We start from the raw sequence: 24,334 nt of genomic DNA, 5'->3' as shown, positions 1-24,334 counted from the left end.
TACTATAGACTCGACCTAGACTCGATCGCAAAATCACATCCACATCCAAGCAAAGGTGGATCAAGTGGGGAGGTGGTATCGGCGGTCGTCTTTCTTTGTCGGCAGTGGAACCCCTAGTATTATAGGGTTTCATCGGTGGAGATAAAAGATATTGTCCTTTGTTGCATGTAAAAAGCACCCCTCCATACTTGAATTTTGGATCCGCCACTGCATCCAAGGCACGATCGTCCAGGCCAAGAGGCCCACAACCAAATCGCATCCCACAATATGGGTGTTTGTAGCAGCCACCAATCATGCCGATTGCTGCAATTGACCATAGTTATGATCGATTCCAGTAAGAAAAGAGTTTGTTTTTTGTGATTATTGATTCGTCTGAATCAGGGAAGATATTAATTAGACAGGTGACTTCAATGTTGACTATAAAATGGCTTTGAGCTAGATGCAGAGGACATCTAGGTATTATACGTATTAAAAAAAAGAGTAAAGAGAAGAAAACGTCAACAATCAAACCAGGGAAGGATCCCTGCACAAGCACTCCGACATTTAAATCAGACAAGTAGTGGTCGAGAAGATGAAGAACAATAACTACGAATGATGCACAATGATAATGAAGACTCGCGAACCAGCGTATGTAGATAGAAACTCTCTTATATAGTGTTGTTTTTTTTCTCATTACTAATCTCGATGCATTACTAAAATATGATCGACTCTTCTGACATTCTGACACCTTCTGAAAATAGGCCCACCACCTCTGCAATTCGCAAAGTAGAAACCTCCATCGTACTGCTTGTATAGGAAATATTTCCTTGGTTCTCTGACAACCGTTACACAAAATGCCAAAAGAAAACATTAGGTCGTTGGGTTAGTGGACCCTTAATGTGCTTTGCTGGCGGGGCGACTGAGTTCTCTGGTCATGACCTCATTTGTAGACAGGGTCGGGTCGGGTCGAATTAAGGAACGATATCACTTTCAAGGACTTGGCCTCCGCTCAGCCAAAGAACCCAGTCGAGCTACATGTCTAGCTTCTCTAGTAGGGCTGTAGGTTCGGTCAGTTGGAACAATCGACCAAGACATGTGACTATGTTAACTCTGAGTGTGACTGTGTTAACTCCAAGTGGATAAGAAGACTTGGCTTTTGGGTGGCACTGATATAGTTCGGGATTTCATTATTTTTGAGGAACTCAAGATCTGATTAGACCTAAGGTCCGATCGGTCAGACCATTTGGCTGCGACATGTGAGCATACCAACCGATTGTAAACTCCTCCTAACTTTGACCGCAACACCATCTGCCTTTCTTAACCTTAATCCCGACTTTGAGAGCACCACGTTACTTACCTTATCATCGTCATATGTTATTTAGACACTTTGTCAATGCATCATTGCCCTGGGGTTTAGAAAGCGGAGCAGGTGGTAATATAAAACACCCCAACGTCATATGTTGTTTAGATACTTTGTCAATGCATCATTGCCGGGGCCGGGGTTTAGAAAGCGGAGCAGGTGGTAAATAGCCCATCAAACTATTTTAAAAAGCGGAGCAGGTGGTAAATAGCCCAAAAAACTAATCTAGTAGCTCACCTGCATCCTCACAAGTCAAGCCGTCAATTAATTGCTTCTATCAATTATTCCTCCGATTTAATGTGTCGAGCATGAAAGTGGAATAGCGTCCTCTACTATAAAGGCGCAAATGCCAAATACAAGTCTTCGTCGTCGTCAATTTTAGTGGCTAACGAACGAAATGCACTTTTGATGGATGCATTAACTGACCTCTCATTCATCGACTCGGCAAAAAGATAAAAGAAGGATACGATGCAAGCCGTCCATTTGCATTAATTAAAGTGGATTTGGCAACCGAGATGAGATGCTATTAATGTGCTTCACAAGGCACAAGCTAGCTAGCGATGAGTGAGGGTGTGGCAAAGTGTAATTAATGTGCTCTAATAATGAGGCATCGTTTTGATCCAATCGAGCTAAGGGTCTGCGAACCTCTCGTACTAGGAGGGGCTTTAAATTAAGGTTGAAATATGACTTCACAAATTAAGAACAATTACATGTTAATATATTTCTTTAACTTTTCCCATGAATGCCACTTTCATATCAGTTAGATCCGAGTAAATTTAACAATTATAAAAAGTAACCTTGATGATGGAAAAGATCGGTGGAGGATCTTGATCATACTTATTCTCTCACGTGCCTCATGTCTCAAGTAAAAAAAAAAAAAATGGGAAAAGTTGCCCTCGGCTTAGAAAGTAGAGTACAGATCAGTAGAATATCCGTACCCTTGTCATTGTTTTGTTTTCTGTTAAACCCATGAACCATCATGTTTCCTATCAAGGGCTTTTTAAATGGCCTTTGCGAAGCTTTTTTTTCAGTTCACGGATTTTGGCCTGTCAATCCACTGCATGCCTAAAGATAAATTATATTGTCCTACCAAAGTAGGACCATTTGATTGGGCAATAACCTTTAAGAAGCTTCTAAATATACTGCTAGGTTTTGTTCGATTAGCGTCATTTATTTATTTATTTTTTAAATTACCCTTAGCTTAGATAGATTTGCCATTATAAAAAATAAAAAATGTGATGCGTGCACGTTATTTTTAGTTAGGAACAGTTTAAATCCTTTGTACAAGTTAAAATAACAATATAGTATATTAATTCTTAAAAATCATAAGAGTTCTAAATAATAATAAAGTGCATCATATTATTTTTCTTCCAATTTTTAGATGTTTTACTGCTTAATTGATAACAAAAATATCATATATATATCACCTTTTTTACTAACTTTTTTAGGGCTCTCCTAAATTTTAGATAAAAGTTGATTGAGTAGCAAAAAATATTATATAATTTTTAAAAATCGTATTATTAGAACTTAATAACCTTTTTAATTTTTTAATCTTGTTATAGCATTTAAACAAATATTACTAGAACTTTATTTTTTAACACTCAATTATTTTTTTATATTTTTTATTTAAAAAATAAATAAATATATAAATAAAATTGTATTATAAGTTTAATAATTAATCAAATAAATTTAAAAAGGTAAAAAGTTCCAACAATCAAAAATAAACTCAAATTAAAAGTTTAATAGAATCTACACCAATCAAGTTTGAACCCAACTCAAGCTAATAAAAAAAATTAAACTAAATTTGTATAATTTATTTTAACGATTTAATTCATTTCAGATTTGATTTAATTTAGTTTGATTAACTCCTTTACAATCACTTGCAGCAGCACTAAAATGGGCCGACGATGGATTCGCTTCGCCGCTGAAGCACATGTGGTCCGCATGTCAAATGTTTGACTAAATTTAATTAATTTAACATTTCCTAAAGAAAGTAAAATATAATTTAATCGAAATAAAAATAATATTTTTGTTGCCAATATATATATTTCGCCATAATTTGGGTAGAAGTTAAGTCTAGAAAATAAAAGCAAAATTATGTGTCCTTTCCGTCAATGTCGTTTTAAATCAAACCAATTTAATAATTTAATAACAAATATGTTATACATGTGAAGGGCGAGAAAATAGAGAATATTCTACTACCCTTCATCTTTTTGAATTCTTGCCTAATCATTATCTTTTACATATGCAATTATCATTTCTAAAAAAAATATATAGTAAAACCATTGCATGATTCTAAGATATCTTTGTTTCTTCACAATGTTTGTCAATACGAACAACTCTATTATAGGTAGATGATGATTAGAACAATGAATTCAAATATCTATTTTATAGAGATTGATGTTAACTAATAATTCTTTTAGCAATAATATAGCTAGATTCTATCATTAAGTATTGTTAGAGTGAGCTTATTCATCCAACAGAAACTACTGATAAATCTACAAAATCAAATCATTTCTGAGCTGAACTAGTGTATTATTTCATGTCTCGATCGTCTTAGAGTGTTAGATAGCTTGAGAATGGCCCTAAAAAAAGCTCAGTCACAAAGCCAAGAGGAAAAATTCCTTCTCAGTTCTTACGGTGCCATTTTTCTACTGTCATGTGTCCTCTTTGTGCACGTTCAGTTGCTTCGGTAAAACCCAGGCAAATAGGCAATCCTTCTTTTCTCCAGTGGCTGTAGTTATCGCCTCTTCTAATTCCTCCTCAGCTTCTGAGACAATGCAGTCAAGAATTTCACCATGAAAATCTTGTTGAGTCCTTTATTGTTGATGTAAACTGAATGCAGACAGAATGATAGTATATCATCATTTTCGACTAAGTCGAAGCTGAAGCTAGACTCTATCTCTTTAAGACGAATTTGCTCCGCACACGGTATTCACGGAATACGGCAATCGTCTCCCAAGATACAACGACTTTTATCTTGCGATAGCAGCACTGCAAATCGCAAAACCTCCGAACCGAGGAAGCTTCTTGAACTTTCCAATGCAAGAATATAATCCTTGCTTAGGTTGGAAGGAAGTGAGTGTATGAATGAATGAGTATATGAGGGACTTTATTTATACATATGAAAGGGTATAAGAACCCCTTGGTTCAATTAGATCTCATCCATCCATTTTCAAAATGGATGATGTAGATCGCATTCTTTCCTAAGAGGCATACTACCTCTTCATTAGATGCACCCTTTAATCATCCAAAAGGCATTTAAACCTTTTTGCTTATTTTTCCATTTATAATTTTTAACAATTCCCCACATAAATAAAAATTAATGCATGCATGTTATCACCTAAGGAGAGTTCAATCGATAAGTCAATGCATCGGGAGATGTAGCTTGTGACTTTGAACCTTCCGTAGTGGAATGTTATCGAGCATACTAGGCTGCGCGGTGAACGTGATGTCTTTAACTGCTCAACTGTTTGTGTATACTAAGACAATAACACCCACACAAAGATTTATCTCACTTACTTTGGGTTCTCATGGTTGGTTCCGTTTTGGCCATGGATACCATCTTGAATTCATGAGTGTTTCATTAAAACGGTCAGTTTTCGCACTCACATAAGTGACACTTCTATCAAGAGTATCCTACCATACTCCACCTTATAAAGGTATAGAAGTTATTAAAAGCATAACCTTAACCTCACTACATGTGGTAAGACAACACAAGTTCATCCTAGGATTGGGATAGAGATAATGATAATATATCTCATATGCTGTAACACAACTTATGTAACTTCGTTGTCCCATTGAACCAAGATCTTGGGATCTCCAGTCAACAAGGTTGGGTTACCGCTACATAGGGATGTAAATGAACCAAACGGTTCGCGAGCTATTCGGAGCTCGATTCGGTAAAAAGCTCGTTCGAGCTCGTTCGTTTATCTTATCCAGCCGAGCTCGAGCTCGATTTCGAGTTCGACAGTTTTATCGAGCCGAGCTCGAGCTTAAGGATATTCGGCTCGTGAGCTCGCGAACATGTTCGTTTATAGGCTTGCGAGCCAAAAAAAACGAGCCTTAAATCGATCCTTAAACAAGCCAAAAAAACGAGCTCTAAAACGAGCCAAAAAAACGAGCTCTAAAACGAGCCTTAAAATGAGCCAAAAAATGAGCTCTAAAACGAGCCAAAAACGAGCTCTAAACGAGCCCGAAAACAAGTCCGAGCTCACTTAACGAGTTAGGCTCGTTAACTTTGATAATCGATCTAATAACGAGCCGAGCTCGAACTGTTCGCGAGCCTGATAATTCTAAAACGAGCCGAGCTCGAGCCTTGTGATAAAAGCTCGATTCGAGCTCGAGCCGAGCTCGAGCCCGAATATAACTTAAACGAGCCGAGCTCGAGCCTGATACTGTTCGGCTCGGTTCGGCTCGTTTACATCCCTAGGCGCTACAGTCGTTTTTAGTTGTAGATTTTTAATCTCATTTCTCTCGAAGAGCAGTATACTTGATCTCGACTTAGCCCCTTCGTAAGAGAATCTACCAAATTATCTTTGGACTTGACATAGTTGATTGCAATCACTCCATTCGAGATCAACTGCCTAATGGTATTGTGTCTACGATATATATGTCGAGACTTACCATTATACATACTACTCTATGTCCTTCCAATCGCCGATTGACTATCACAATGTATAAGTACGGTAGGCACAGGTTTCGTCCAGCTCTGAATATCTTCCAAGAAATTTCGCAGTCATTTAGCTTCTTTAGCTGCTTTGTCTAATGCTATAAACTCAGATTTCATAGTTGACCGAGCTATGCATGTCTGCTTTGTGGATTTCCAAGATACCGCTCTTCCACCGATTGTGAATACATACCTACTAGTGAATTTGGAATCTTTTGTATCTAATATCCAATTAGCATCACAATATCCCTCTAAGACAGCATGATACTTTTCGTAATATAATCCATAGTTCATAGTATATTTCAAATATCTAAGAACTTGCATCAATATTTTCCAATGGATGTCGTTTGGATTACTCGTAAAACGACTCAGTTTGTTGACCGTACATGCAATATCCGGACGTGTGCAGTTTGTGAGATACATCAAGCTACCTATTATCCGATAATATTCCAATTGCGATATGGACTCACCATGATTTTTTGCTAAGTGTTGACTTAGATCCATAGGTGTTTTCACTGTAGAGAGATCGTTCGCATTGAACATTTTCAATAATGACTCTACATAATGGGAATATGTCAAAACTATCCCATCGGATGTCCTGAGAATTTTAATTCCCAATATAACATCTGCTAGACCCATGTCTTTCATATCGAAATTCTTGGTCAACATTTTCTTTATACTTATGATTATCTCATGATTACTGTTCATTATAAGTATGTCGTCTACGTATAGACAGATCATTACATGACATTCAGGTATGGTTTTAACATAAATGTATTTGTCACATTCATTTATTTTGAATTCGATTGACAACATTATTTTGTCAAATTTTTTGTGTCATTGTTTAGACGTTTGTTTAAGTCTGTACAACGACTTAACAAGTCAACACACCTTTTCCTCTTTTCCTGGAGCTACGAACCCCTCGGGTTACTCCATATAGATTTATTCTTCCAACTTACTATTTAAGAACGTAGTCTTAACATTCATTTGGTGTATTTCAAGGTCATACAGTGCTGCGATGGCTATCAGCAGTCGTATGGATGTAATCCTTGTCACCAGTGAGTAAGTATCAAAGTAGTCAAGACCTTCCTTTTGCTTGTACCCTTTGGCTACAAGTCAGGCCTTATACTTATCAATTGATCCATCAGCTTTATACTTGCATTTTAATATCCACTTACAACCTAATGGTTTGGTACCAGAAAGAAGGTCTACTAGTTCCCAAGTATAATTATTCATGATGGACTCGATTTCACTATTGACGACTTCTTTCCACATTAGGGTGTCGGGAATAGAGAGAGCTTCGCTTAATGTTCTTGGGTCCATTTCTAACATAAAAGTCATGAAGTCTGGCCCGAACAATTTCTCAACTCTAGCTCGTTTGCTCCGACGTGGTTCTACGCTTTGATTATCAATAGTCCTTTTACAACAACTAAGTTCAGAAACGTCATTTTCGTTAGAACTTCCGTTGTTATCACTTTGAATGTTTCCATTCTTATTTGGGAATATGTTTTCAAAGAATATCGCATTCCGAGATTCTATGGTTGTTCCCACATGAATATCCTGACTTGTGAACTATGAATCGATATGCACTACCGTTATGGGCATATCTGACAAATATCGCATCGAATGTTTTAGGTTCAATCTTTACTTGTTTTGGCTTAGGTACTTCGACCTTTGCTAAGCACCCCCCATACCTTTAGGTATTTGTACGATCGCTCGCGGCCTTTCCATAGTTCATATGGTGTTTTATCATTTTTCTTGTGAGAGATTTTGTTGAGAATGTGGTTTGCTGATACTATAGCTTCCCCCCCTCCCCCCCCACAAGTTCTAGGGTAAGCCTGAATTTATCAACAAGGCATTCATCATTTTTTTTAGTGTCCGATTTTTACATTCGGCAACACCATTTGATTGAGGCGAGTAAGACGTCGTTGTTTGATAGATAATGCTAGATTCTGAACAAAACTCATCAAACAATGCATCATATTCTCCTCCTCTATCACTATAAATTATTTTAATTCGTTTATCAAGTTGATTTTCAACTTATGTTTTATAGGTTCTAAAAGCTTCTAAGACTTCATCTTTACTTCTTAAAAGAAAGACATAACAGAACCTCGTGTAGTCATCGATAAAAGTAATAAAATTTTTTTTACCTCCTCTAGTATGCACGAATTTTAAGTCACATAGATCACTATGTATTAACTCTAGAGGAGTCGTTGACCTTTCCACCGAATGAAAAGGTAGTCTCGTCATTTTTGCTTCCACGCACACTTCACATTTGTGTGTTTCGTCAACATTGACATTTGGTAATAAATTTAACTTGACAAGACGTTTTAGAGTATTATTATTGACATGCCCAAGTCGATTATGCCACAAATTAAAACACTCAACAACATAGCTGGAAACTTTTATTTTATTATCATCAAATTCACGGTGTACAGTCATTACAATCATTTTGAACAGACTCTGTTCTAAGTACCCTTTACCTACAAATACATCATTTTTTGTAAGTACAAAGTTATTTGCCTGGAACACTAGTCTGAAACTGACCTTAACAAGTGTTGATCCAGAAACTAGGTTTTTCCTGATGTTGGGAACATGGAGCACATCAATGAGCATTAGCTCTTTCCCAGACGTCATTTTCAAAACAACTTTCCCGAGTCCGACAATCGGGGATGTCATGGAATTGCCCATATGGACCTTTTTCCACTTATCGGAGTATACTTGGAGAACATCGCCTTATCAGAACAGATATGACGGGTTGCTCCAGTATCGATCCACCACTGCTTCGGGTTATCCACCACCACGTTGGCTATAAACACGACCGCAGTGAGATCCAATTCCATGTCATCAGAAGTTACGACTTGGTTCGCAGCATCCTTCTGACTCTTGGTTGGTTTATTCGGGCGTCTGCAATCCTTAGACATGTGTCCTGGCTTTCCGCAGTTTAGCATGTGCCCTTGAATTTCTTGCCTTGAGCATTATTTTTGGATTGCATCGGCTTTTTGGCTTTTGGCTCAGCCAGGTTGGACATCTCGTCGACTGCCCACTTCGTTCCTCTGGAGTCGGACATCTTTCGATTATCTTCCTCTATTCGTTGCCTCAAGATTATGTCTTCAAGTTCCATCTCTTTTTGCTTGTGCTTTAGGTAATTTTTGAAATTCTTCCACGACGGAGGGAGTTTCTCGATTACCGCGGCTAGTTTGAACGACTCGTTTAGTTTCATGCCTTCGGCATCCAAATCATGCATTATCAGTTGCATGTCTTGGACTTGAGATGTTACACTCTTGGAATCCAGCATTTTGAAATCCAGAAATAGGTCGACGATGAATTTCTTCAACCCGACGCTTTCGATTTTGTATTTATTTTTAAGTGACTCCCATAGAGATTTTATCGTCTCTATTGAACAATACACGTTATACAATGCGTTGTCCAATGCGTTGAGAACATAGTTACTGTTGGATCGTGAATTTCGATAGAGGGGGGGTGAATATCGATTACAAAAATTCATCGAGTAAACACAGAGGAAAAATAAAACAATGCAATGCTAACACACGAACCAATTTTACTTGGTTCGGAGCCTTTGGCGACTCCTACTCCAAGGCTCGTACACAAGGGTGTTTTCGATGGGCAATTCACTAGCAGTTCAAAAGATATTACAAACTAAGTACGGAAAAATGCTAATGACAGAATTAAAGCAATACCGACAAAATAAGAGACTTAAAAAAGAAGCAGCGCGTTTGTCGGAGCTTTGCAGCGTCGCAGGAGCACAGGAGAGCGAGTTCTTCAATTCAGAGTTGTTGTTCTTAGCTCCACCCCTAACCCTTCTTTTATATGAGGCTCGGGGCGCCCCGGATCCCTTCCGGGCGCCCTGGTGAGACGTGGCAGGTCCAACCAGCGAGCTCCACGTGGTGACGACGCGTTCAAGATAAAAACTGCCTCCCGGGCGCCTGGACCTCCGGGGGCCCGGACCACCTTTCTCCAGAGATTCCTTCTCCTGCAAGACAAGGTTAGTATGAGGCAAGTATATAATATGATTCCTGCAAAATAAAGTGTTAGCACAGTTTATAAATTCAATATCAAGAGTATGACTTAGATTCCGTCTTTCCGAAACCGGAATGTAGTCACGATCTCGACTTAGATGTCCGAAATGGATCTAAGCCGGATCGACGCCTAATGTTCCCTTTCTGGGAACGCATCCTCACAGTCAGTCCCTTCTAGTGACTTACCTTTACTCACCTGCCAGACGTCCGGTCAGCCTTTCGACCTGTCTGGACTTCTCGCCAGCTATCTGGTCAGCCCGTCGACTTAGCTGGACTTCGTGCCAAGCGTCTGGTCAGCCCGTCGACCCATTTGGACTACGTGCCAAGCGTCCGGTCAGCCCGTCGACCCGTTTGGACTTCGTGCCAGACATCAGGTCAGCCCGTCGACCTGTCTGGACTTCGCCTGCACACTCGATTAGAGTGTTAGACAACGACAAACCTAACTTAACCTGATTTGTCATTCATCAAAACCTGAGTTAGACCGTTAGTGCTAACCGCACCAACAGTTACGACACAGGAAATCTCCGTGCAATCACGCATCACATGCAACCTTACTATCGGAATTACCTTCCGTAGCGGCTGGTGGGTCTTCATGCAAAAATCGTACGAAGTTTAATGTTGTTAGGTAGAACAACATCTTCTGCTTTCATATTTTGAAGTCGGCTCCATCGAACTTTTCCGACTTCTCTCCGATTGGAACGACTGTTGGAACGTCGTTGATTCCAGCTATCAATTTGCACGAAGAAAATTCGTCTTAAACATGTTGTGTCCTCTATTGTTGATGCAAACTGAGTGCAGGCAGAATGATAGTATACCACCGTTTTTGGCTAAGTCGAGGCTAGAGTTAAACTCTATCTCTTTAAGATGAATTTGCTCCGCACACGGTGCTCACGCAATACTGCAATCATCTCCCAAGATACAACGACTATTATCTTGCGATAGTAGCACTGCAAATCGCAAGACCTCCGAATCGAGGAAGCTTCTTGAACTCTCCAATGCAAGAATGCAATGTTTGCTTTGCTTGGAAGGAAGTGAGTGTATCAATGAATGAGTATGTGAGGGACTTTATTTATAGATGTGAAAGGGTATAAGAACCTCTTGGTTCAATTAGATCTTATCCATCTATTTCAAAATGGATGATGTAGATCGTATCCTTTTCTAAGAGGCATACTACCTCTTCATTAGATGTACCCTTTAATCATCCAAAAGGTATTTAAACCTTTTTCATTATTTTTCCAATTATAATTTCTAAATGATGACCCTCTCGAGAACTCAGTCTCCACTCGGCTTAAGAGTCCAGTCAGGCTATACGCCTAGCATATCCGATTAGGCCAAAAGGACTCAACTCTGAATGACACTAATGTTGCTTGGGGTTCCATCGACCCTGAGGGACTCAAGATCTAATCGAACCAATGATTAGATCATCGGTTTATCAAATTTTTGATATAGTATAAGTTTCATACCGTTTATTATAATTTTTTGTATCATTACATTATATATCATACCGAAATCCTAAATCTCATTTCAATTTTGATACTGACCTTATCAAAATTTTTGGTATACCGTTAATATTGATATGTTCGGTATATGTTGGTATGATATGTGCGGTATATCAAATTTTTTGATATTTTCTTTACCACTATTGAGCAGCCTGACACTGCGTCGATTACAGAGATATTTATTAAAGGGTCATCACTATTTGTTCTTCTTCTGTTAGCTAATTAACTTAGAGAAAATTGTGAAAAATAACAAGCGCCAAGGTGGGAAAGGTTTTTTTTTTCTCATGTTGGCTATTGTTTCCTTTTCTTATTGGCATACCTTGATCTTGGAAACTGTAACATCTTTTTCATTCTCTAAACTTTTTTGTATTTATCTTTGAAATGTATGAATTGATTTGCTTTGTTTTAAGACAGTGAAGACTAATTTGCAAGTTGGCGCAAACCACATATATGAGCTATTGTGGGTGATACTAATTTTTGAACTCATTATTTAGTCATTGTTAGTAAATCTAAGGGTGAGTATAGGTACAATTAGCACTTATAACTTTCTATTTTTTCAAAAGATCTATGAATTAATATGATCAATAATGAATGGAAATACCTAGCTCAACTATGCAAAGCAGAGCATTTTACTTGTGAAGCATTATCTCTGGCTGGTGGTAGAGCTGATTGTAATTGCTGCTAATATATCTGAAGTTGTCGTATTGGGATTACAAGATTATTATGTGCATTTATTCTAAATTTATTTATTTATGTATTGTTTTGATATGTAGTGATGCGAATAACCTTTGCTGTCAACATCATATTCTAGTTTGGGCATTTGACTGGGCTGAGCACTAGGGGTCGTATATCGTGCCAAAATTTTTTATACGATATCATATACTATACCAAAAATTTTGGTATAATAAAAATATATACTGATATGATACTAAAAATCTGATATACCAGAACTTCAGTATATTGAATTTTTGAATGGTATAAATTTATACCATTTATACTAAACTTTTGGTATCAGTATGGTATATACCATATCAAAATCTTAAATCTCATATCAATTTCAATACTGGTTGTACCAAAATTTTTGGCATATATATTCGGTATATGTTAGTATAGTATTTGTTGTATATCAAAATTTTTGTTATTTTATTTACCTCTACTGAGCACTTTGACACCATGTGGATTACAGAGAAATTTGTCATAGATTTATCACTTTTTGTTCTTTCTTCTTCTTTTAGCTACTTGACTCAAAGAAGACTGTGAAAAATAGTAGCCACTAAGGTGGAAAAGGTTCCTTGCTTATGTTGGCCTTAATTTCTTTGTCTCATTGGCCTACCTTGATCCTGAAAACTATAACATCTTTCTCATTCTCTAAACTTTTTTATATTTGTTTTTGAAATGTATCAATTAATTTGCTTTGTTTTAAGATAGTGGAGACTGATTTGCAAGCTAGAGCAAAACACAAATACGAGCTATTGTGGGTGATACTAATCGACACTTATAACTTTTTTTTTCACAAAACCTATGGATTAACATGATAGATAAATGAAGGGAACAACCCGGTTGAACTATGCAAAGCAGAGTACCCTACATTTGTAAAGTTTTATCTCAGGTTGGTGATAGAGCTAGCAGTGATCGCTACTCCTGTAGCTGTTGTGTTGGGATCTCAAGATTATTATGTGCATTTATTCTATATTTATTTATTTATGTATTGTTTTGATGTGTAGTGATAGAAACAATCTTTGCTCTCAACATCAAATTTCAGTTTGGGTGAGAGTGAATTTGATAGGGCTAAGCACTAGGGGTTGTATAATGTACCAAATTTTTTTATATGATATTGTATGTTATATCTAATATTTTAATATAAGAAAAATATCTATTGATACCACACATAAAATTCGATATACCAAAACTTCATAATACTAAATATTTGATATGGTATAAATTTCATATCATTTATACTCAACTTTCAATATTGATACAGTATATACTGTACTGAAATCTTAAATCTCATATCGATTTAAATACCAATTTTATCAAAATTTTTGGTATATGGTTATATCGATATATCTAAATCAACCGTTATTGAAGATGTGTTTTTTGACGACCATATCTACTATACAAGGCAAAAAAACAAACAACATCATGCGAACTTCTAAATCTATCGCCATTTGTTTCATTGTATCATAAGTTGAATTTTATCTCAGAACCATTTTATATTGATTCTAACTAATTCTAATGGCGTGAGTTGATTTAAAACAACGTCTATCTAAAATAAATAAACTTGACAGCAATTTGATTTGACTTTTCCTCATTACTGATTACTCACTCTCATTTTCTCACTGCAATTGTAATTTCCTGTAGATCAGAAAGTTTGAGCTGTTGATCTCAGTTCTAGTATTTTTGATGGTTTCTTGTTACTTTAGGGAGGTGATCTATGTGAAGTCACCTGCAGCAGAGGTGATGAAGGGCAAGACTACATGGAGACGTCGTTCACCTCCTGCGCGCGCTTGTCACGGTGTAAGCAAACAGATTCAACCAAATACTTGCACCTCACAGTTCATAATCCTCACAACAAATCTATTTTTAGGCATAATTTGTTTCTACATTCAACACTGGTGCTCTCAAGGAAGACGCTACCTTCTACCAAAGGAAAATTTTAATTTGGGCATGAGTGCTTTTGACAGGGCTAAGCAATAAGTGATATATCGTACAAATTTTTTTTATACAATATTGTATACTGTACCGGAAATTTTGATATAAGAAAAATATATACCGATACCGTACTAAAAATTTGGTATACCGAAACTTCGATATACCAAATTTTTGATATGATATAAATTTCATATCGTTTATACTCAACTTTCAATATTAATACAGTGTATACCATACCAAAATCTTAAATCTCATATCGATACTGACCATACTAAAATTTTTGATATACTATTAATATAGATATATATCTATATCAACCGTTATTGAAGATCTATTTTTTTGACAATCGAATCCATTGTATAGGGCATAAAAAAAATAAAAGCATGCAAACTTCTAAATATATCGTCATTTGTTTCATTGTATCGCAAGTTGAATTTTATCTCGGAATCATTTTATATTGATTTTGACTAATTATGGTGATGTAAGCTAATTTAAAACAATCTAAAATAAATAAACTTGACATCAATTTGATTTGACTTTGCCTCATTACTCATTACTTCCTGTCATTTTCTCATTACAATTGTAATTTCCTGCATATCAGAAAACTTTAACTGTTGATCTCAGTCCTAGTATTTTTCGATGACAACCTGTTACTTTGGGGAGGTGAGTTACGGTGATGAAGGGTCTGTTTGTCCCAAGACTGCAAGGTAACAACACTACAAGAGACACTATTACCGTCTAAAGAGCCCTTGTCATGCCACAATCAAACGGACTCAACCAAACACTTGCGCCTCACAATTCATAATGCTGTTAATGTCTCGAAACTCGGCACGTCCAAGTATGTCTTCCCCCATGCCTTGGCAACTTGCACTAATGGGTAGTAGTCATCCGTGATTTAACTCCTCCATGTTGGCTTAGGGACGGATTTGTGAGGCCGCTAGGGGCGAGTGAATCGCCTTTTGCCACATAATCTCATTAATGTCACACTTGGTCATTTCCCTCCTGAGACTTTTATCTCATTGTTAATTTGGGATCCTTGTCTTTATTTTAGCTACTTGACTTAGAGAAGACTGTGAAAAATGGTAGACACCAAGGTGGAAAAGGTTTCTTGCTTATGTTGGCCCTAATTTCCTTGGCCTGAAAAGGTTCCTTGCTCAAGTTATGTATTGTTTTGATGTGTAGTGATAGAAACAACCTTTGCTCTACATCAAATTCCAGTTTGGACAAGATCGTTTTTATCAAGGCTGAACAATAGGGATGGTATACCGTACCAAATTTTTTTATATGATATTGTATACTATACCAAAATTTTTGATATAAAACAAATATATATCGATACCATACCAAAAATTCGATATACCGAAATTTTGATATATCGAAAATCTATATGGTATAAATTTCATATCGTTTATACTCAACTTTCAGTATCGATACAGTATATATCGTATCAAAATCTTAAACTCAATATTGACCATACTAAAATTTTCAATATACCGTTAATATCGATATATCTATATCAACCGTTATTAAAGATGTATTTTTTTTTGACAATTGTATCCACTATATAGGGCAGAAAAAAAAACATGTGAACTTCTAAATATATCGCCATTTGTTTTATTGTATCGCAAGTTGAATTTTATCTCGAAACTATTTTCTATTGATTTTGAGTAATTCTAGTGGCGTAAGCTGATTTAAAACAAATTAAAATAAATAAACTTGACAGTAATTTGATTTGACTTTGCCTTATTATTGATTACTCTCATTTTCTCAATGCAATTGTAACTTCCTGCATATCAGAAAGTTAGAACTGTTGATCTCAACCCTAGTGTTTTTTATGACCACCTGTTACTTTAGAGAGGTGAGCTACGGTGATGAAGGACATGTTTGTCCAAGACTGCAGGGCGACAGTGCCACTGGAGACACCATTACCCTCCTAGGCGCCTTTGTCATGTCGCAATCAAACAGACTCAACCAAACACGTGCACCTCACAGTTCATAATCTCATAAATGTCTTCCTCCATGCCTTGATATCAGTAATAGCTAATAGTTATTCATAATTTATTTTCTCTGTGTTAATCTAAGAACAGATCAGTGGGATGCTACATAATCTCATTAATGTCACGCTTGGCCATTTCCCTCCTGTGACTTTTATCTTATTGTCAACTTCTAGTGTTTATTCCATCATATCTCAACAAATGAAATGCTTCGAACACAACCTGCATGACTACCCTGCAATGTTTTGAATCTTTTGGTACCATGATGTATATTGTACCTGTTTAGGCAAGGAAAATTTTGCAGATAATTTCTGCCTGGGAAAATTGCAATTTGCTTATTGGATGTTCAAGATTTTTCATCACTTCTGAGAATCTAATAAATTCGTTTCATCTTGCCTCTGTAGTCAGATAATAAAGTGCGACTCTTATTTCAAGCCTTAACTCTGCTTGCAATTTGGGATCCCTTGCCGTTTGGGCATTTCTGATCTACAATTTCTTAATGTGCGCAATTCCTTCGATTGGGCTTTATTATAATTATAAAATTAGTGAATGAGGTTAATATTATTAATTCAGGGTTTTAAAGCGGCAGCTTGTGGTCGTCGACGGTGCGCTGCAGGCTGTTGATGTACTCCCACCACTGCTGCTCCACGAGGCTCATCGATCGCCATTATCATCTCCGGCTTCAGCCACTGTCAGCTGCCAACGTTGACGACCATGCAGCAGCACCCACACAACGAAGCACCTCCATCGCCATCCGCCGCTGCAACTCCTGGCTACTCAGAATTAGCGACACCAGGTTCGGAATAATCGTCTGCTTCACCACCACGTCTGTCGTTGCTTCTTCTCAGCTTCCTCGGCTCCTGTTTCCTCCTGAGCTTGACCATCATGTTTGGCCTCTGTTTGGGTTCACCTTTGCGGCTGCGTCCTTCTTGTGGTCGTCGTTTTCTCCATGGCTCGTTTCGGGTGGGTATATCTCCATTTCTAGAGATTCCTCGTTAATGTTGTACTTCTTATTATTCGATCCAAATTTCTCATATCCGGTATCTCCATTTATTTTATTACCTTTTTATGTCAATAATATTTTTATTTTTTATCTATGACAATAATACTTTTATTATTAGAAAGATCCATCACCACTCCAAATCGATCGACTTTGTCATCTAAATAAACCTCTCAAATCTCAAGCCTTATTATTCGATCCAAATCTCATTGACCAGGAATCTCTCATACTTGGGCTTGAATGAAAAGCCCATATTACTCCACTTCCTATTAGATTTGAATCAAGAAAACCATTTATAGTACATTTTTATTATTTTAAATTTTATAAATCCTAATCAGAGAAACTGAATTTAGATTAAATATACAAATATATATATATTTTCTATAAATATATATATATTCTACAAATATATATATTTTCTATAAATTCTCTCGCCGCGACGAGCTCCCCGTCCAAACTAGGTTTTCCCCGCCGCGAGATCTCTCTCTCGCCGCGACGAGCTCTGTTCCCTGCTGCGCCTTCCTCTCTCGCCGACGAGGTCCTTTCCCTTCTTTTATCAGGCCGCCAGATTCTTTCTGCACGAGGTCCTTTCCCTTCTCTTATAGTCTTAACCTTCTCTTTTAGCTTGATTTCTTTGATAATTTTTACTTCCATTCTTTTATTTGAGGGGAAAAAAAGCAGAATGGCATATTGAATCCTTAGAAAATATAAATGGTTGATAAGTGAGGTGAGAACTGAAAGATCAGAAATTTGGAAATAAAAATTCAATGGGTCTGCCGTAGGTGTTCTTGAAGGCAGGAGATAAGCTTGATATAATTTGTTAAGTATTTGCTATGGCTTTGTAAATTTCAATATGTCCTGCTTTAGATTGTTTGTAATTTTGCTCTAGAAAACTGTTAGTTTCCTTCTGTTATTTTGCTTTAGAAATTGCAAGATTTGTGTTTGTTTAGAAATTGCATGATTTGTTCAATCAAGTTTAGAGTTTAGTGTCTCTGTCAAGTTAATTGGAAAATTTGAGTTTGTTGTTTATTCTAAAATAGTATTTATTTTATTATATCTCTTTAAAAAAATATTTTTAATTAACGGACGGTCATGAAACATCCTTAACGATCTAACGGATGAAATACAATAACCTGCAGGTTTCTAGGTTTCGGCAGCTCGCTCTCTTCCCCTTGCCGCTCACTCTCTTCGGTTCCAATGTCGCTCTTATCGATCGTTTCCAAGAGAGTGTCACTGATCCGACCCTCTTTAGCGTCTCTGCAGTATTATTCTTCGCCTTCTTCGTCTTCTTCGAAAGTTACAGAGATATACGGAAATAATACTTATCTTGTTGACACATCGACTCTGGTAGGCTCTATACAATGAAATTGAATTTGTTTACTAGTGAAATTGAATTCTGCTATAATCTTTTTGCAGGTTAGAAGATTAGAGGCTCAAGGTTTGCCTCCTAATCAAGCGTACATAATCATATCAACATTGACAACATTTTTGAATACTAGTTTAGATCATTTGGCACAATCTGTTGTGTCAAAGTCGGCAATCAATGAGGTTTTGACATCCATTTAAGTATTCTTGAAATTTATTATGCTTTTTTACAGAAGTTGATAATTTATTTGGTATTTTTATAGTTTATGGCGAAACAAAATTCTGACCTATCTCAATTCAAGTTAGAAATGAAACACATGCAGGTAATATGAAGTGCAAATATCTCTCATGTTTAGCTAATTGACAAATACTTTTGTCCATTTTTAAAATTACTATGCTATATGTAATTATCAATTTTTTATTTGTTTGATTCTTAATGCTTATATTTAGTTGATTCGAAAAGATTTTTATTCATTAGTGTTGTGTATTAAAATATTGTAACTTATACGATTTTAGTGAATATTGAAATGCGTTGGAGTGTCAATAATTTTTTGACACCTTATCGTTAACATTCTTTGAAGGTACTTAATATGCTTATAAATGATTTCATTTTCTAAGTCAATTGATATGGTTGCTTGAATCAACTACCCAATAGTCTTACTATGTTCTGTTCAAAAGATATTCTAAATTTACTTTTCTCAATGTGAATTTGCATGCATGCATTTTGTCCTCCTTTTAAATTTTTTTTGTACTTTTTTATTTCATTTAGCATTTTATTGCATCCCCACATGACATCATCATTATCGTCACCATCAAATACTATAACCACCAAAAGTGATATGTATCATCCATTTTTCCGAGTGAATGCCACACATTTATTACCTACTATCATCGCCACTAACGTGGCTGCAGTTGCTTATTTCAATCGTCCTAGTTTTATGTACTATTGTCATTGACACTATATCAAAATTTGCTTTGTCAACACTCTATGGGATGAATGCAATATGACTTCATTTATTTATTTTCATTCTATTATCTTTTTACTCAATTTTTGAATACTCTTTGTAATTTGACCCTCCTTTTAAATAGGAAATTTTAAGTTATTTTATATTCTAACTAATAAAGATGAATGTGCTAATTTAGTTTGATTGTTTAGTATGACAACTCCTAAGGATATAGATAGGATCTTAAATAATGCATCATTTCTTGTCTCATCTTAAATTAGAGAGTACCTTATGTTGGAGAATATGTTTGGAATTTGGATGTTGTGTTGAAGATATCTACATGCAAAGTGTATCTATTTTGAGTTATAGTTACTTTATGATATAATCTTTATATCTGCAATTTATTTCTTCATCATAATTATTAAATTTTACAATGGACAATTTCTTTACCAAATTAACCCTTCATGTTATACACTTAGCAATTAAATTTTTTTAAGCGAATGCAAGCCAATATAGTTGAATGTATGTACCTATTTATCCTTAGTCCAATGTGGACATTAGAATTTAATTTTGGAAAGGAGATGTAATCAAAAAATGCAAGTGTGATTTGGAGTTTGAACCTTGAAACCAAGTTTGAATTTGGAATTTGAATTTTTAGATATGTCTAACCTTGATACGATAGTTACTTGCATAGTTTGTTGATTTTGCTCTATTATTTTAGAAAATAGAATAAGATTTAATCAAACAATAAAAAATTTCTTGAACAATGCAAATTAGGTTCTACGTATGTCTTAAGTATTTGATTTGGAAAATGAATCATACATCCCTCTATTATAAGTAATATTGAGATATTTAGACTATATTTTATTGTGCTAGTTATTGTGATATCTATTACTTGAGATGAACTTTTAGATAGTATAAAATATTATCATGATAATATTTCTGATTTAAGTGGCATTGAATGGCATTTAGGTTTTTATCTTTATGACCTAGTTTGACTTGAAAATTAGATTTAACTTTTTAACCTTATCTTTGCAATGATCATACCTATTATTCGATGTACGTTTCTATTATTATAATTTGATAAATATTTACTAAATATAAACTAGTGATCAATGTCTCCAAAGAAGATTTAATTGGTGGAATCTTGATTTTATTTCTATCACATAACTAGAAATTCTATGTATATTGTTATTTTATTGAAATATTGATTAACAAATACCTATCAGTTAATCAAATTATTTTGTTATGAATACTTTTATGATATTTCATAAAGTTATTAAAAGCTTTCTATCTACTAATGATGTTTTTTTTTCATCTTATTATTTGCTAATTCCATTTATAAGCTTATCTTTTGATTTCAGGATGGTCATTTTAATTCGGTGGTACGAAAAAATGAAAAACTGGAGAGAGATTTTAAGAAATTGGTTATTAAATTAACAAGCAAATTTAACCGGGTAAAGTGTTTTAGGTCATAGTGTTTTGATAGTTTTGTATAAACTCTTATTTGCATTGGTAATTTGATTTTTTTTGTTCTTGTTTATAGGAAATTATGGAAGTGGAAGCAGGACTGGAAGCTGTAAAATTTGAGATTATGAAGTACTGTGTTGGTACTTTTGTTTCAGCAGGATCAATTTGTCTTGCATTCGTGCTATTTTGGAAGTAGAAATTAAAAGTAGACTTTGTTTGATGACAATAGTTGCTTTTGAAATTATGTGCTTTTAAATGTAGAAATTATGACTACTTTATTTAGGATTAACAATTATTAAATACTGTGTTGGTACTTTTATCTTAGTGACAACAGATGCTCAACTTGCTATTGGGCATTTTTTTGGAGTAGAAATTATGGGTCGATGATGGCTGGATTATAACTGAATATGATAATTATCTTTAGAAACATCCCATTTACTTGCTGCCTCAAGTCTTCTTTTGCTTGCAAAATTTATTTTCTATGGTTTGGTAAATTCTCTTCCTTAACTTGGTTTAAAGTGATGGTGAAGATCACATGAGGTTATTTTGTCTATTTTATAATCTTTTTGCAGGCCTCTGAAGTTGTAATTTGCATTTTAATCTTGCATTTTGATATATTCTTTGATAGTAAATACTGAGATGGATAGATGAGATAAGTAGAACATATGTGTAAGTGTGTGTGTCTGTACATATAATGAACATTATTATCCATAGTAATTTGATGGTGTTGGTACAAAATCTAATAGATGAAAAAAAAATGTTAGAAAATAAATAGAGAGAATATTGACAAAATTCTACTTAATGAAATGTAATATTCTGTTTAATGGATTTGAATGCCACTTATCATATATTCTCAGTTAGAGTTCAATGGATTAATATGATTCCTTCGGCCAACACTATTGAGTTAGCTGCATGCCTTTTGTTTGTGATCACCTAGCTAATGGACTAAGGTAAAAGTGAATGAATTTGATTTTGTATCGATCCATCTATATGCATTTATGTCCATATGGTACTCCAACCTCATGCAGCAATTGACAGCAACAAATGTTTCAACGACGTAGATATCTGTGTTGTGTGATCTGAGCACTTGATCTCATGCCATATAGGTGTTTCTGCATACAAAATTACCTAATACTTGTACTCTCAAAATTTATAAAGCCATTGCTTGATTGGGATATTCTAAGACGCTTTTATTTCTTTACAATGTTTGTCAATCCAAACAACTCTATTATTGGTAAGTAGATGATGATTAAAACCATGAATTCAAATGTCTATTTTATAGAGAGTGATTTTAATGATCATTTCTTCTCTTAGAGAGATTGAAAATGGGAAAGTAGCATAGAAAACGAATGCCCTAAAATATCTTGAATAATTGTCAAAGTATAAATTTTAAGAAAAAAGAGTCTATATTAAAAATTTATTAAGGCATAAATCACAGTTATGATAGTTATTAATTGGTCAAGGGAACGGGCTTTTCGGAGTACTTCAACTCTGTTCTTTTCTTGCAGTTCAAGTATTTCTTTTTCATACATATAACAAGTCCTTAATTAGGTGGTTTAAATTAATCTACTATAATAAACCTAAATTACAAAGCATAATTCGATTAGGAGAAAGTGAATATGCTGGCAAGATTGTCTATCCCCAGAAAATGAAGTTCACTTACCTAATAACTATGACTTTTGGAATGAGGCAAGTTACGCAACCACATGTGTAATACATCTACAGAGAACATTCTCTCGTTTGATCTTGTAATTCGACAAGAAAAGATGCAGGTGATACTGGTCTCTACTTCGTTTCCAATAACATGATTTATCTTTCTTTTTTCTTTTTTTTTTTTCTTTTTGTTTTTTTAAAGAAAAACTGTTGAATTCTGTGGTTGAGTGAGCACGTAACAAGGATATGATGCAGCATTCTGCTACGCCACAAATACACAGGTCACAGCTGCCTCTTCTTGCATGAAATCTACAAGAAGTCAATTTGCATACCTACGTCGACTGATATTCAACTATTGCTGCTAATTAGATTCAAAAATAATGTATAAGCGCCATTAGAATCTTGAGTCACACCGTCGAGGATTGTGATCCACCAGCCTCTGTTCATGAAGCAGGAAGCTGGTTTACAGGAGGGAGGCAAAGAGGAGTTCGTTCCAAGTGTCGGGCAATCCGGGCAAGCACCAGTGGCCACAGTCGGCAAACCTCTTCGGTTCCTTTGCTCTGGCGTCAGGAACTTCCCCTGCCGTTTAGTGTACACGCCCGTGTGGGCATTCCGCCTGAACTCTGACAGCTTCGTCACGTTGAGATAACGCACTGGCGTCCTCATCCTCAGGAGGGTCCTCTCTACCAGCTTCACCATCGACTTGGGAAACAGCTGCAGATATCCCTCGTTGTCGTAGAAGGGTCGAGTTTGGTTGTAGCACCATTGTAAATTCTCCCTGCAGTTTAATCCGCCATTCACAATTTCACATTAACTGAAATCAAATTTCGGTTCTGCATTTTGTGTTTCAAACTTTCCGAATTACCTCTTGTGCTCTGGCGAGATGCTGCGGAAGAAGACGGCGGTCCGGCGAGGGTCGTTGTTGCGGTCGACCCAGTGAGCCCAAGTTCTGAGGGCTCTGTTGAAAGTCTCGGCGGGTTCCATCTCCTCCGTGAGTTCTTCTCTGAGCTGGAAGTAGTCTCAGGCCCTCATTTTGCCATGGTGCGTCCACCAGTGGCCGGTGTTGAAGACCATGACGTCGGCGCCTCGCCAGAAGCGAGCGCTGGTGGAGAGATTGTCGAGATGCAGGATCTTGGCACGGTCTCCCTTCCTCTCCTTCAGCTCCGCCAGGATCGGACTCCAAAAGAAAGCCCCTTTTATTTTAATTTAGCAATATGGTATACTTAACTTTTTAAAATATGTAAAAAACAGTACACTTAACTTTTATATTTAATAAGGTGTGCGTTTATTTTGTTAAATATATATAAAACAGTTAAAGAAATTATTTTCCAATGTCACCGCCGGGACTCCCGCAAAATTGGGGGTGGTTGTCATGACGAAGCCGTCATAATCAGTTCGACTAGTGCGACGAATTGCCACAATTATCCGTTGTGATGAGGTCGCAAAATCACAGTCACTGGTTTATGGCCTCCTTAATTCGCAGTTAGTTAATTAGTAATTTATGCACTTCGCCTGTAATTTCACACCCTCCTTGTTCGGCCTGAACTCGACTGTAAAATCGCAGTTAGATTCAAGTCATGATGTCATGACCACCGAGAGGCCGCAAAATTACAGGTAGGTCACAGGGCATGACCGACGACGGCAATTTTATGGCCTACTATAGACTCGACCTAGACTCGATCGCAAAATCACATCCACATCCAAGCAAA

General features: G+C 36.0%; 2 protein-coding genes across 2 annotated transcripts; one reads left to right on the top strand and one right to left on the bottom strand.

Annotated features, from left to right (window-relative positions):
• The first annotated feature begins 17,624 nt into the window (after nucleotides 1–17,624).
• LOC121985767 lies at nucleotides 17,625–21,522 on the top strand. Its single transcript, XM_042539395.1, has 6 exons — nucleotides 17,625–17,777; nucleotides 18,333–18,540; nucleotides 18,610–18,741; nucleotides 18,822–18,881; nucleotides 20,867–20,959; nucleotides 21,049–21,522. The coding sequence occupies exons 2-6, from the start codon at nucleotides 18,391–18,393 to the stop codon at nucleotides 21,166–21,168; spliced, it is 555 nt and encodes a 184-aa protein (XP_042395329.1). The 5' UTR covers nucleotides 17,625–17,777; nucleotides 18,333–18,390; the 3' UTR covers nucleotides 21,169–21,522.
• Nucleotides 21,523–22,474: 952 nt separating this feature from the next.
• Nucleotides 22,475–23,813, bottom strand: LOC121985768 (protein trichome birefringence-like 3). Its single transcript, XM_042539397.1, has 2 exons — nucleotides 23,491–23,813; nucleotides 22,475–23,403 (listed from the first exon to the last, which is right to left on the bottom strand). Exons 1-2 carry the CDS (start codon nucleotides 23,607–23,609, stop codon nucleotides 22,974–22,976), a joined length of 549 nt encoding a protein of 182 aa, XP_042395331.1. The 5' UTR covers nucleotides 23,610–23,813; the 3' UTR covers nucleotides 22,475–22,973.
• Nucleotides 23,814–24,334: the final 521 nt, after the last annotated feature.

This window comes from Zingiber officinale, chromosome 5B (genome assembly GCF_018446385.1).
Source record: "Zingiber officinale cultivar Zhangliang chromosome 5B, Zo_v1.1, whole genome shotgun sequence".
Lineage (NCBI taxonomy): Eukaryota > Viridiplantae > Streptophyta > Magnoliopsida > Zingiberales > Zingiberaceae > Zingiber > Zingiber officinale.
This window is presented reverse-complemented; position numbering and strand designations above follow the sequence as displayed.